The 15234-nt window shown below is 36.3% G+C and overlaps 1 protein-coding gene across 1 annotated transcript in view; it reads left to right on the plus strand.

Annotated features, from left to right (window-relative positions):
- vas (ATP-dependent RNA helicase vasa) overlaps positions 1–15234 on the plus strand; it is a 200891-nt gene that overhangs the window by 139563 nt on the left and 46094 nt on the right. The window contains exon 13 of the mRNA XM_090371104.1: positions 1143–1452. Coding sequence (XP_090227230.1) covers positions 1143–1452 — 310 coding nt within the window. The remainder of the gene's footprint in view (positions 1–1142; positions 1453–15234) is intronic.

Here is a 15234-nt window from a genome sequence, read left to right on the forward strand (position 1 = left end):
TTCATCCTTATATACAGCAGTCATCTCCTCGTGGATAATTTTTAGTAGATTTCCCCTTCAAGAACAGATACCAGATTACAGCTCTGGCTTCAACTTTGTCTATGAAGCTACTTCGTCACATGTTCAGCTCTGTAAGAGAAAAACAAATTAAGACACAGGGCTGAAATTTTACACCTTTAGTACAGAGATATGTATGATGCTACACACAAAATATCATGACTGCGATATGTGGAAGTAGGTGAGGGCGATTCTTTATTGAACCATCCTTGTATGTTTTACACTTTCATCTCCCAACCCTAAATCTAACCCCCATGCAACCTATTTCAGTAAAAATCTGTTGCCCCCCCCCAAGAAAGCTCTGGTGATTGGTGACATCCCCACTAGAAAACCATCCTAATTACTTGACCCAGTTCACTGTGCCAGTTTGATAGTAACTAGGGGTCAGCAGTGTTTCATGGGCCCTATCTTAAGTGGCCAGATCTGGCTTTTACGGAGTACTGTACACATCACAAAGAAACTAATCAGAGTTAGAGGAACCCCATGCCTCTAGACAATATACACTATATGCTGTGTACTTTAAAAATTTTTTACACTTACACAACCTTTTGTTATTTTTGTTGATAAATGAAAGACTAATGTAAAGTGAAATAGTAAAGTTCTAGATTGACGGATTTGGATTGGGGAAAACAAATTTTTGAAAGGTGTTGTATTAACTGCTAAATACATCTGTGTTCAGTCATACTTGGAGTAAATAAATATACAGTAGTCTCAATAATCTTAAACAAATGGAACTACAGAACTCAATTATATGTAATTATAAATGTTTTACAATTTTTTTTTTTTAAAGTAATAAATCTTCAGACAACTGGAAACAAAAATAAACTTATGCAATCCATGATATATGTTCGAAATAAGCAAAACTTGACTTACTCTACTCATACTTGGCTAACTTATATAATTAATGTTTCAGAATTTCTTCAACCAATGCTGAAGCAAGTTTAATTAAAGTCATTTCATTTTATATTTATAAGAATTTATGAAGTTACTGTATATGATTAGCTTCTTTTATTTTCTTGAAGGAAATGGAATTTGGTAAAAATCTTTCTTCTTAAATTAATATTTAATAAATATTAATTTTACAGATTTCATTTGCTCAGCTAAAGTACTTAGTGTTGGATGAAGCAGACAGAATGTTAGATATGGGTTTTGTTCCTATGGTACGTGAAATGGTGTGCAATCCTACTATGCCTGACAAAACTCAACGCCAAACTCTTATGTTTAGTGCTACATTTCCACAGGAGATTCAAAGACTAGCTGCCGAATTTTTGAATAATTACCTTTATCTTACTGTGGGAATTGTAGGTGCTGCTAACAGTGATGTTGAACAAGTGTTTTTCCAAGTACCGCAGTTCGAAAAAAGACAGAAATTAGTGGATATTGTGAGTGAAACAGGTAAGCTTTTATTTGTTAAGAAATGACTTGAAAGGAAGTTGGGTGGGTATGAGTTTTGTGCACCTTTTTTTTTAACTAATTTTATGAAACACTTATATTTTTTTATGTGTTTATTTATTTTCTGACGAACAGTATAAATGGGTAGTGTCAGGTTTTAACTTTACTTTTTCATAGTTTGCTGATAATAATTTAGAAAAGTGTGTAAGATGTTAATCTTTTTGCATGGTTTATATTATTAATTACATAGTATGAATCAGAGCTGTAATACTCAATACGTTCTACATTGATAATAATATTTGTAAAATAATAAGAAGAGTTCACCTCAATGTAAGATAATAAGAAGAGTGCGTAGAACACTTCCATATGATACCCACCAGAAATTAAAACGAAAAAAAGAAAAAATCGACAACTTACCCGTACATTAGAGTAAAATATAAATAATTAAATAATTAAAAAACCAATTTAACACATTTCAATTTAAAACAATTAAAAATCAAATTAACGCAATTAAAAGAATCTAACGAAAATATAAACAATCAATACACACGCAATTATGGGAGATTTTTTGAATGGCTTGGTGCAAAATTACATTAAATCTATACTAAGGTACTCGGCCCAAAGTTACCATGTTTCTTTTCTAAAATATTGCCTTCTAAACAACATCGTTCCAATGTTTGCCAGGGTTAATTTAAATCAAAAAATTTCAGGCATAAAACAACTAACACTGGCGACATCGCATAATATTGTTAAGCTTGCCTTAAAATCTCGATATTCGAATAAACAAAAATACCTTTCCTAGGTTAGGAAGCTTCGCGATAAATTAAAAAAGTTATCTACATCCGAACAATTGGTCTGTATTGAAGACCTTCATAGATTTGCGACGGGAAGCACAGGCCTCAGAAATAATAAAACGGACACGTTAATAAGTTGTAAACATTATCGGATAGATCAAGACACGTTCATGCAAATTCTAACACATTGTCGCGGATTTGCGACCAAGTTCATACGAGTTGGGTGATAACCCCCACAGACACACAACGTACTACCACAGAATATGTCAGCTAGTTCGCAAACACCCCCTCACCCTGTATGCAATGGACCGACATATCAACAGGTTACAAATCTTTCCTCATGTACGTTATTGCAGGACCAGATTTCACTTTTATCCAAAGGACTAAATTATAATTTACCACCTAAAAAACAATGCGTAATTGATATTGAATTTTGACTTCGTAATGTTCCACAGAAAGGTGTATTTATTTAACAAGTTAACCAAGTAGTGAATAACATAAAAGAAACGCGACTTCCTAAATTGAATACACTTGACAGTTCAGCTTTACGAGAACTTCGGGGAAATAAGGACATTATTATACAGAGGGCAGATAAAGGAGATGCAGTGGTAATACTAGATAAACCTGATTATATTAATAAGATAGATTCAGTTGTTTCAGATACTTCCACTTGTCTTGAAGTATACCCAGCACTGTTTACCAATTTGGTCAATCAGTACAATAAAACGTTAACCACATATCGAAAAAACGACTATATTACTAAGGCCCAATTAAAGGAATTTAAAGCCAGAACATACAATATTCCTGCACTTTTGGGTCAGGTAAAATTACACAAGACTGGATTTCCTATTCGACCTATTGTTTCCTACAGGCACTCGGCATTTTCATCCTTAGAACCAGGTATATAAAATTATAAAACCCTTTAGACATGTAATACAATTTGGGATTAAGAACTACGATACATTATTTAATAATCTTAAAGACTGTAGACTCGGCGACAATGACAATTTATTCTCACTAGATGTTACCTCGTTATATACGAATGTAAACGTTGAATACACATTACATATTATTTGGGATATGTTAAATAAAAACTCTACACCGATTAATTATACGACGCTACCTATTAAGAAAAACTTTCACTTAATTAAACTATTAGTTGAGGCCAACTACATCACCTTTCGAGACAAGGTTTACAAACAAATTTTTGGATTACCAATGAATGGGTTTGAGCCTGAGTGGCTTAATGTCAGAGATCTGTCTCTCAACGATTGAGCAGATACATTTGACACCTTTTCGAACCCGTATCACATACTATGGCAGGTATTTAGACGATGTTCTAGTTACCACTGATAGTAGTACTATCCAAGACATTTTACATTCGTTTAATAATATTCATTCTAGACTCAAATTTACATTGGAAAGGGAGGATACGGATACAAAGTCATTAAATTTTCTAAATTTCGCGCTTACCCGGGACTCAAATAAAATACAATTTAGCATCTATCGAAAATCTACAAACACCTGTATGCTTCTACATTATAATAGCTATCACCCGTTCACCTACAAAAGATCAATTATCTTTAATCAATTTCTAAAATGCCTATAAATATTCAATGACTGAATCTGCTTTGGACTCAGAAATACAAATATTAACTAGCAGGTTCTTAAATGGGTTATTCCATTGCCACAATAAGCCGAATTAGGGTACAGGCTAAGGATAGAATACAAAATACTACACCAACCAACAATAGTAATATCAAAAAATAATTTCTGTCCCATATGTTGAACAGTGGCACAAACAGCTTAATAGATTCTTTAAAGATACCGAATTTAAAATTGTAGCCAGGCCAATACGGAAGTTACACACTATACTGAACAATCGCTGGGTTCTTTCCGCGTTCGCAACACAAATTAATGATCTGGTACACAACATTTCTTGCGGTGATTGCGACTCGTCTTACCAAGGTTCGACGCGATTTTCTCTTAATATTCGTGTAAATCAACATGAAGCCTCAGTTCGTGCTCCTTGTTCAGCAGCGTCAGAATTAGCTTTTCATGCCATTAACAAAAAAGATACTTTTTTATTTAACGAGGCCAAAGTACTTAATGTTCAACGTAATTATACACGATTATTAATTGCAGAAACCGTAGAAATTAAATTACACAACAATTCTGTTAATGTTCGGCGGCCATATTTGATCTCCGATGCGTGGACCTTTTACGCACATGCGCAAAGACAAATAATCACTATTTAAGTTTCAGGTTTAACCCAATTCGGTAATTTTCATTCCTGTGATCACGACATATGCGTTGTCACCTTCAGGAAGGAAAATCGTTTTGAATATTTTCGTTAGATTCTTTTAATTGCGTTAATTTGATTTCTAATTGTTTTAAATTGATTTGAATTGTGTTAAATTGGTTTTTTAATTATTTAATTATATATATTTTACTCTAATGTACTGGTAAGTTGTCGTTTTTTCCGTTTTTATTTCTGGAGGGTATCAAATTTAACACAATTCAAATCAGTTTAAAACAATTAGAAATCAAATTAACGCAATTAAAAGAATCTAACGAAAATATTCAAAACGATTTTCCTTCCTGAAGGTGACAACGCATATTGAGGTAAACTCCTCTTATTATTTTGCAATTATTAATTACAGAACATCATGCCATTGAACTACATCATTTGTTTTGGTCCGTTGTTTAAAAAAATTTTTTTAGGACCAAATTATACATATAATTTGGAAATGTTATGCATGCATAACAGCAAAAATAAAAAGCATAATTAAGAAGAGGTGCACAGAAATGTTGAGGTTATTTTGAATCTTTCTAATAATGTTCTGACAAAACAGATAAAGCTGAACACTGGGCACTGCTTTGCTAAAGCAGTGCCCAGATTTCACTATTCTTCGAATCAATTTGCAGCAGTGTGTTTTCCTTGAAATAGTGTGTAATTAGTGAAATAAAGTGTCTAGTATCTCATGCATACTGCTTAATATTTTCATTATTGTAATTTAATGGTTCGGGAATAACATTTCTAAGTAGTAAATAAATTTTATTAAAAATAGTTTGTTTTAAAATTTCATAAGAACATAGGTTTTAGGTAAAAATGTAAGATCTGCAGCAGGGATCAACTGTAGACCTTGCATTGCTGTTTTTTCTTCAGTGCTTTACAGAAGTATGAACATACAAATAGTCAATTTGAATGACTTTCATACATGGGTATGTTTCAGAACACAGGAAATCTTCCTGTGTGCTATCTGATGTTACACATACCTAGGGTTACTGATGCATAGTCTAGAACAGTGCTTCTCAAAGTGGGCGATATCGCCCCCTGGGGGTCATTTGAATTATCCATGGTGGCATTAGCATGGGGGAACAGGGGGGGCGGATGGAGCACCATCAATGATTGGCCACTACAAGGGTTTTATGGCGTATTTAAAAAATGCTGTGCCAAATATTATTACTGTTCATTGTGTCATTCATCATCAGTATTTAGTTGCGAAAAAACTTGGTGATCAACTGCACAATTCTCTACAAACTGTTATTACTGCTATAAACAAAATTAAAACACATTCTTTGAATGATCGTATAATTCGAAAGCGTTGTGATCAAAACTGAAGATTTTGAACGATTGCTATTTTACTCCGAGGTTTGGTGGCTGTCAAAAGGCAACTGTCTCAACAGATTTTATGAACTCTTTGGTACTGTTGTCGAGTTTTTTGAAGATAGAAACAATGAACTGACATTTACAAGGACAAGATGTAACTCTTATCAAGGCGAAAACTCATATTTCAGCATTTATTTCAAAATTATTTCAAAATTGCTTTTTATGCACAACGTAGGATTTCCAAATCTGTTGGAAATAGAGAAAAAAGAAAAATAGCTGATGAAACTGTACTAACTTTTTGTAATCATCTAGAAATGTTGCACAGAGATATGCAGGAAAGGCTCGAAGATCTCCTTAATTTGAAAATTCCAGATTGGGTTATAAATCCTTTTTTAAATAATGATGATGGTGAACATTTTGTAGAAGAAGAATTGATTGAGTCACAAAATGAAGTTGAACTGAAGCCAAAATTTCAAAATTCATATCAGGAATTTTGGTTACAAAAGAAAATCCCTGACCATTATCCTGCATTGTGGGGAATTGTAAAAAAATTACTTATTTCTTGTCCAACCTCATATCTAGTCGAAACCAGTTTCAGTGCTGTATCTCAATTGCTGACAAAACAAAGAAATTTTATGGATGTTGTTAAACGTGATGATTTGACTTCTACTTACAGATATTAAACCTAATATTGATAAGCTAATAAATCGTCCATCGCATTAAATATTAAAATATAATTAACTTTAATTTTTATGACTTAATTTAAGTGACTATAACTGACTTTATTTATGTAGTTGTAATTTTTTACAAAGAAGGAATAGTGCAGTAAATAGTTTTCTTTAAAATTCACACACATACATGCAGGGCTGCATTTACGTTTTTGGAGACAAACAGACAAATATTCATTTCAGTTATTTAGCTTCACTTTATATTGGTGGGCTAAAAAAAAGCCCTGGCGAGGGCTTTTTTTTAGGGGGGACAGTGATCCAAAAAAGTTTGAGCAGCAGTAGTCTAGAGTGTTATAATTTTAAACTACGTATATTTTAAAGAAATAACTCTGAATGTTACGAATTTTGATGTTGGGTTTAAGTTAGCAGCATTGATATTTCTTGTGAATACAAATTTTTGCAAAATATTCTAACTGCAAATAATAAATGGTTTGCTATAACTTTAACTAGTTGTCTATGCATGGACGCGTGCTCACTCACTCACACCAATCATAAAAGCGTAACTGTTACTGTCAAGTGAAACAGTTTTCATAGAAAATGCCAATTGGAGTCCTCAGCATGTAAGATTAAACCCTAGTCTACCATGTGGTGCTGTTGAGTGTAAATATTAGATGTGACTGTACAGTGATCTATTAGAAATGAACAGTAGTCTGTTTCTTGTGAGGTAAATCCACAGAGGTTGTGTATGGTAAACTGCTTCCATAACATGTATCCATATTACGAAAGCATTCTGGATCCTCACTGATCACAAAAAAAAATCAAAATAATGCTTTTAAGGAATAGTGATGTGTCCAGTCTTCTGAAGCAAGGCTACATCTGGATATTTATTTAGCTTGCTGAGAAAAACAGAAAACGGGTTTTACGTAAAAACTCGTTTTAACTGTGGATAAGAGCATCAAACAGTCGTTCTAAATCGTTTGGACTATGATATGAAAGCCCTATCTCTTCTACGGGAGACTGGAGTCAACAGCGTGATCTACGGTTGGTAAAACTCCGGCAAAATCTCAGGATCGTTGTACTTGCGACTACACACCTGGATGTCAGGTTCCACAAGCAAGGTGTCCCCTTACGACCCATTGTCTCCTGTTGTAATTCCCCAACGTACAAGTTGTCAAAGTTTGTTGCAAACCTGCGTTCGCCCCTGGTAACCAAGAACGTTCGCATGATATCCAATAGCGGAGAGTTTTTGAATCTGGTTTCCAGTCTAATGATTTTAGATCAGGTTAGTGTCTCGTTTGACCTAGTGTCACTCTTCACTTCAATTCCCGTCCAACTGGCCAACACGTGCTGAACAACGACCAAACCCTGGGCAGCAGAACTTCACTATCTACAAACTACGTTTGTGCTACCCTCAAGTTCTGCTTGACTGGCAAGTTATGTATGGTGCCCTTTTCCGTCAAATTCATGGCACAGTGGTGGGTGCACCCATCAACTTGGTCACAGCAAATGCTACGGAGGAACTAGACGATTGGGCATTTGTGGGTCTGCCAGATCCTATATTGGTGTCCCTATGTCGCTGATGTGTTTATCATTTCCTGCGAGTCAGGAGACAGACTTTTACGACACCTCAACTCTTTGTCACCCTTCATTCATTTAACTGGAGCTGGATAATGCTCTTCTTTTTTAGATACCCTTGTTCGGTGTAAAGCCGCACATTTAAAGACCTCTGTCCATTGCAAACCGATGTGTGCGGACCTTCATGAACCACTGGTCAGCACATGCTCAAAGTCAGCTTCTCTGTACTACGCGAGCCCTATTAACCTGAACCTGAAACCACCCTGATTCTGTGGACGAGAGGCACGATGAGATGGTTAGAGTAAAGGCAAACATGACTAAATGTGGCTACCCAGCAGTGTCTTGGATAGGTGTGACCTACAGGCCCATGACCATGCAGCAAACCCTAGAGCCGCATGTAGCGATGATCCCCACCTCGACTGCCTTTATCTCCTACTACTTAAACCAGTCACAACAACTTTCTAAGGTCTTACGGGCTTGCAGGGTAAAGTGTTTGCATCTTCTATGCAAGAAATTAGTCTCCAGTTAAGACACAGATTCCTCTCCCCCCCTCCGCGCAGAGCAGAGCAGTTCAGTGTACAGTCGGTCCTCGTATAACACGTGTTTACATTACACGAATTCGATCATACACATTTATAAATAGGAAAACGTTATCTTATATAACACGAACCGAATTCGCTTATGCACAATTCGCCTTTGTGTTGACAAGAAATGGCAGTCGAACGCGGAATCACCCCAGCCGAACGCAACACGATAGGAATGAACAGAAGATTCTGAAAATGTATTTATGTGTTTTATATCAGTTAAGGGGAAACACTTCACCATAATAATGTAAAAACCAACACAATTCCAGCTATCGATATAATCGCAAATGCAATTAGATGTAGTTTACTACCAGTTTATAACAGATTCCACTAGCAGAAACGATACTGGAAATTGTTTTATGGTAGTAACCCCCAGAAATGTGCTTTAGTAAAATGTGAGGTGTTAATAGTGTATCTCGGCCTTTACAGTGTTGTTTATTCAGTTGCTATAGGCGCACAGCTTTGTTTATGTGTATTAAGCATGCCTCCTCGTTTTGTAATTGCACTTTATTCCCTAAAAATGAGTAAAATACTTAAAAGGTGTGAAAAGGAAGCATCCTGGCAAAGATACTGCAGATTCAGAGAGAGAAAAAAAAAAAGCAATATCGATAAACAGAGGCGGACTGGATCAAAAATTCTTACCCGGGAAAATTTATAGTGGCCTCATACTACAGTTTATGGCCAAAATCACACAGGCCTCCGGTCCACCGGGATTTCCCGGGTAAGGCTTATGGCCAGTCCACCTCTGTCGATAGAGAAAAAAATATGAAATTGTGAAACGCTTTGAGCGAAATGAAAGACCATGTGATATTGCATGTGCTACAGACCTAAATGAGGCAACGCCGAGAATTACAAAGAATGCGGAGAAAATAAAAACAACTTCATAGCGGGAACAACTCAAAGTGTAATTAAAATCCATTAGATTAAGACAAGAATTGGAAGAGATGGAACAGCTGTCATCTGTTTGGATAGAAAATCAAACAAAAAAACAAGTTTGCTTACGATAGAAGCAAAAGCATTTGCAATATTTTATTACGTAATAGTCGTAATAAAATATGTAAGCATTTTATTACGACTTACGTATTATAATTTATACTTACGTATTATAAAATACGTAAGTATTTTATTACGACTTTTATTTAATATAATAAATTTTTTACGAATATTTCGTAAAAAATACTTTAGTATTAAAAAATACTAAAAATACTTTATATTATAATAAAAAATATTTATTTTTTATTATTCATTATATTATAATAAAATATATATTTTTTATTACGTATTTTAATCGGCCTTTACCTTAAAATTTTAAAAAAACCTTAAAATTGAAACCTTAAAATTTTTAATCGTTATAAAATACTTACGTATTTTATAACGATTAAAATTACCGGATTATTTATTGTGTTTGATAATGTTTTGGTTCCAAATGTGTGTTCAATCTTGGGTGGTCGGCACCTAACCCCACTTTTCCCATAGGGCCTGTTGTTTATATTGCACGATTTTGCATTGCACAAGGGTTTCTAGGAACACAACTATCGTGCTATACGAGGACAGACTGTACCACGTTTACTGCAGTGACTGTTATACTGGTGAATCTGGCAGAAGGCTCGAAGATGTAATTTCGGAGGACGAAAGTAATCCATTCTGTGGATTTGGACCACTCAGCGATTACGGAGCACTTCTGGTCTACCCAGAACGACATTGCCCCACACCGCAACTTTAAAATTATCGACCAATCCCACTACCGTCATCACGTCTGATTGCAATCTCTCCACACCTCATGTCACAATTCCTTTAACTCGAACAAAAAAAGTCCCACCAGTCCCACCATTGAAGCATCCATCCTTCTGAATGATAAATGTTGGTGCACACAGCATACCCAACCGTTGCTGTTACAAAAACAAGCCTCTTTTCCTAGCTGCTAATTGTTTCTGCCACCTGTGGCATGCATTTCACATCGCATGACCAGGCATTCTTTATTATTTTTTGTATTAATGCTTTTTTGTAATAACATCTCCCACTTTTTTTTTTTTATGTAAACCCCAAACACAGGTGGTATTAGAACTTATAGTACTTAGTACCGTGCGTGGGCTGGAGGTTGAGAAGACAAAAGAAGATATCTGTTGATATTGAACTTGAACTTCTGTAGACTGTAATTTTCAGGAAACACGTGTGAAAGAAGGTTGTTCCAGAAAACAGTAGTTGAATGAATAAGCAAGAAAGATGAAAAGTTGGTTCTGTGAGTTTGAAGTTGGACAGTAAATAGATGTTGGCTGGTGGTGGCACGTGTTTGGACTGTTCTGAAAGAGAAAGCGGGAATTATAGAAGCTAATTCAGAATAGTGCCTGTGGAAGTATCTGTAGAAAAGGCATGCAGCAGAAACAGTAAATCTATGAGACAGCGAGTGGAGAGACTCTGTTAAGAGATGAATCATTAATTAACCTAACTGCCCTCTTCTGAATGGAATCAAGACGCCTGAGAGAGGTTTTGGGACCCACACCAGATGTGGGAACAATATTCCATGGCAGGGAAGATTTACGGTTTATACAGAGTGAGCAGCTGTTTGAAAGAAAAGTAACGCTGAGAGTGAAAGAGAAAACCGTTTTTTAGATCCAGACGAATCAATATTTGTAATGGTGCTTGTGCCAAGAGAGATTAGAAGTCAAGGTAATCCCCAAAAGAGATATATCATTTTGCCTAGAAATCGGAGTGTCACTTAAGATAAGCATAGGAGCAGAAGAATCCTTTTTGCGAGATATAAGACAAGACTGAGTTTTAGAAGGATTGAAATCAACTAAGTTGTCTTTGACCCACTGGAGAATTACCTGAAGATCCGCATTTAAGGAATTGGTAGCAGATTTTCTAGAAGTTGAAGCTGATTGAGCAGGGCAAGGTTTCTTAAAATGGAAAGTGGAATGCCATGTGCTATCATCGGCAAAACTATGGATAGGATTTCCAGTCAATGGAAGAAGGTCATTAATATACAAGAGCAAAAGAGTGGGGGAAAGAACTGAACTTTGGGGAACACTGGCATTAGTGGAGAAGTTCGAAGACAAAAAGCCATCTACCATCGCCCTCAGTGAGCGATCAGAGAGAAAACTGGATAACCAATTACTAAAAACAGTTGGCAAACCATAAGATGGAAGCTTGTTTAGAAGACCTTTATGCCAAACACGATCAAAAGCCTTTGAGATGTAAAGAGCAACTACTTGTGTTTCACCAAACCTTTCCATTGAATTAGTCCATAAATGGGTAACATAAGCCAGAATATCTCCAGTGGATCGACACTGACGGAATCCATACTGGGGATCGTTGATCAGACGGAAGGTTTCTAGGTAGTTTAATAAGAGTTGGTGGTTAATTGATTTCTCCATTACTTTAGAAAGGGTATAAATAATTGCAATGGAACGATAATTGGATGGGAGGGATTTGTCACCCTTTTTAGGAACTGTCTCGATATGAGCAAATTTCCAAGCAGAAGTAAAAACACCTTTCGAATAAGAAAGTGAAAAAAGGCTGCAAAGAATAGGAGTAAGTTCAGGAGCACAGGTTTTGAGAACAATTAGAGAAATACCATTGGGACCTGGAGCTTTCTTAGCATCAAGGTTCGTCAAAATCCATTTGATGGAAGATCACAGGAGGCATTCAGTGGAGTGTGTTGGGAATGGTGGGAGGTGTTTTACCAAGATCATTAATACATGAGTTGGAAGAAAAATACAATGCTAGCTTTATCCTTAGCTTAAGTGAAAATAGAACCATCTGGTTTTTGCAGATGTGGGAGCAGAAATGGGCAAAAGTTGCGGCCAATAGCTTTCGTAAGAGACCAGAATGCTCGGCTACCATTAGGGCAAGAAGCAAGTTTTCTACCCTTAGCCGGTTCAAACTCTAGTTTGGACTGATTAATAACTGCCTTACAATTGTTGCGAGCTTTGGTGTAGGCAGAAAATGAAACTGAAGAATTAGAAACAAGCTAATTACGATATGCAACATTCTTCTTTAGAACAGCCTTAGCACATTTATTGGAAAACCAAGGTTTAGATAAAGGATGAGATTTTAAAATGGACTAGGGAATAAAGTACAGTAAACCCCTGCTATTCGCGGTTTCGCGTATTCGCGATCGCCGATTTAATATAAAATGAAACCTAAAAAAATGTGAATTTTAAAGCACCGTGAATATTTTCCGCCATAAAAAACATGGGCGTGGCTAAAATTATCTTTCCCGGTCAAAACAGCGCTCAGTGGGTGGGGGGAGAGGAGTGACAAAATCGCAAGCGTGGATCTTTCTCGCTAATCCTTGTTCAGTATGTGTTATGCGCTTGTCATGGAAGGTTTCGTCGTTTGCTTTTAATTTATATGCTTATAAATTGAATAAATTTATCAATTTATAAATTGATATGCTTACAAAAATGATAAATCTACCATTTTGCAGTGTAACACGGACTTTTTCGAGTGTGTTAACGGAAGAAAGTGACTTTATTGTGGACAAGTTCTTTCTAACTCCTACAAAAATATGGCTACAAATAACAAGAGAAATGTGAAAATATCAAAGGTGATGACATTAGCGAATAAAATTGAGTTATTAGAAAAAATTTCTAATGGTGAAAGTGTCTCCTCAGTGGCAAAATATTATAAAATTAATGAGTCAACGGTACGATCAATCAAAAAATCGGAAGGAAAAATCCGCCGTAGTGTCCGTGAAAACGCGCTAATTGCTTCAAAAATTTGCTCTGTAACTCGTGATGTTAAATTAGAAAAAATGGAAAAGGCTTTAAACCTGTGGATAGAAGACCGAACTCAAAATAAAATTCCGTTAAGTTCACTCATCATTCGTGAAAAGGCAAAACTCCTTTATCAACACTTTAGTGAAACTGGTGATAGCACTGGCGGGATAAGCTTTTTTGCAAGCAAAGGCATATTACATTTAATATTAAATTGTTTCTTATTTTCATTTCGATGCCATATGCTTGCATTTCACTATGTACTGTCTATGTACATAGTCATATTATGAAGGTACATATAATACATACATAGACAAAATTTTAGACTAGTTTTTCTTATATATTTCATACTTTGGAACGGAACCCCTTTATTACTATGGGAGCCATAACTCAGTATTCGCGTTTTCGGTATTCGCGACATTTCTCAGGAACATAACCCCCGCGAATAGCGAGGGTTTACTGTATTCCATTCCTGCAAGAATAATTACACTGACACGATCTGAGCAAACATTGACATCAGAAGTTTTGAAACAGTAATCCGACCAAAGAAAAGAAATCTCGCAGGTCATCCCATTTTGGCATTCTTGTAATGCCAAACAACACGAGGTTGGGAATAGCCATCAGATAAAGGCTCCAATGGAGAAGAGACAATCACCAAGTTGTGAACTGAAGTGCCTAAAGGATCTCTCACTTTGATCATGTGCTTAGAAGGGTTGTTCTTGAGAAAAAGATCAAACGTGTTGTCCGTACGATTAGGATTGTCCGTCATTCTTGTAGGTAAATGAACAATCTGTTCAAACTGATTAGTAATTGCAAAAGCCTCAGCATCCCGACCAGGTGGGTCGGTGTGACTAGAAAACGGAAGCCAGCTAGAGTTGTGAACATTAAAATCACCAAGGAAAATTACCTCACTGTTAGGAAAGTTGGACTGGGGAAGTCGAGAGACTTTCAACGAGAAAGACAGAGCTCCAAGTGACTAGTGGAGTTGGGAGAATGGTAGAGACAACAGATGAATTTGACGCAATGAGGTAGAGAGACTTTAAGCCAGAGAAGATCAAAGAGAGGAGATTCCAAATTGCCAAATCTCTGACAGGGAATATCAGAACGGACATATACACAAATACCACTTTTGTGGCGAAATGAATCATACAGCGAAATCATACAGCAAATAATTTGGGATATGAGATGAGCAGTAGTTGAATCAACCGATAACTGAGATTCTTTGAGAAAAAGTACATGGGGTTTGGCAGACTGCAAGTGGAAATGGACATCATTGAGATTAGAATTGAGACCGTGTATATTTGTGAAATGAATTAGAAAGTGCTTGGGAGGTTTAGATCTTTTTGCAGATAAGCTTGCTTTATTAGTTTGACAATTCGTTTTGTATTCAATAGTAAGGAAAAGTGGGTGGGACATGCTGTATGAAGTAGTGAAATTTTTGGATGTGGCGTACACGTGGTAATAATATTCCCAGATCCTTGACATAACATGTCCTCGACAATGCTCCCTACATATGCACTACTCGGACTCCCTCCAGTCACTATCTGGCAGAGTAGAGGTAGCAAGATTATGCACTAGCTGATCCAGAAGCCTTCTAAAGAGTTACCAATAGGGTCCGTCCGCTGTACTAACTAAAGCGGTACAGCTCTAAAACGGTGTTTGCAGGGCGGCAGCCAGTTAGTACACTGGACTGAACCTTATTGGTAACTCTCTAGGAGACTTCCAGATCAGCTAGTGTATAATCTTGCTACCTCTACTCTGTCAGATCGTGTTTGGAGGAGTCAGAGTACTGTGTATGCAGAAGCACATTGCCGAGGCCACGTTATGTCAAGG

The sequence above is a fragment of the Mastigoproctus giganteus genome, chromosome 4, assembly GCF_048544385.1.
Source record: "Mastigoproctus giganteus isolate SK-2022 chromosome 4, ASM4854438v1, whole genome shotgun sequence".
In the NCBI taxonomy this organism is placed as follows: Eukaryota; Metazoa; Arthropoda; class Arachnida; order Uropygi; family Thelyphonidae; genus Mastigoproctus; species Mastigoproctus giganteus.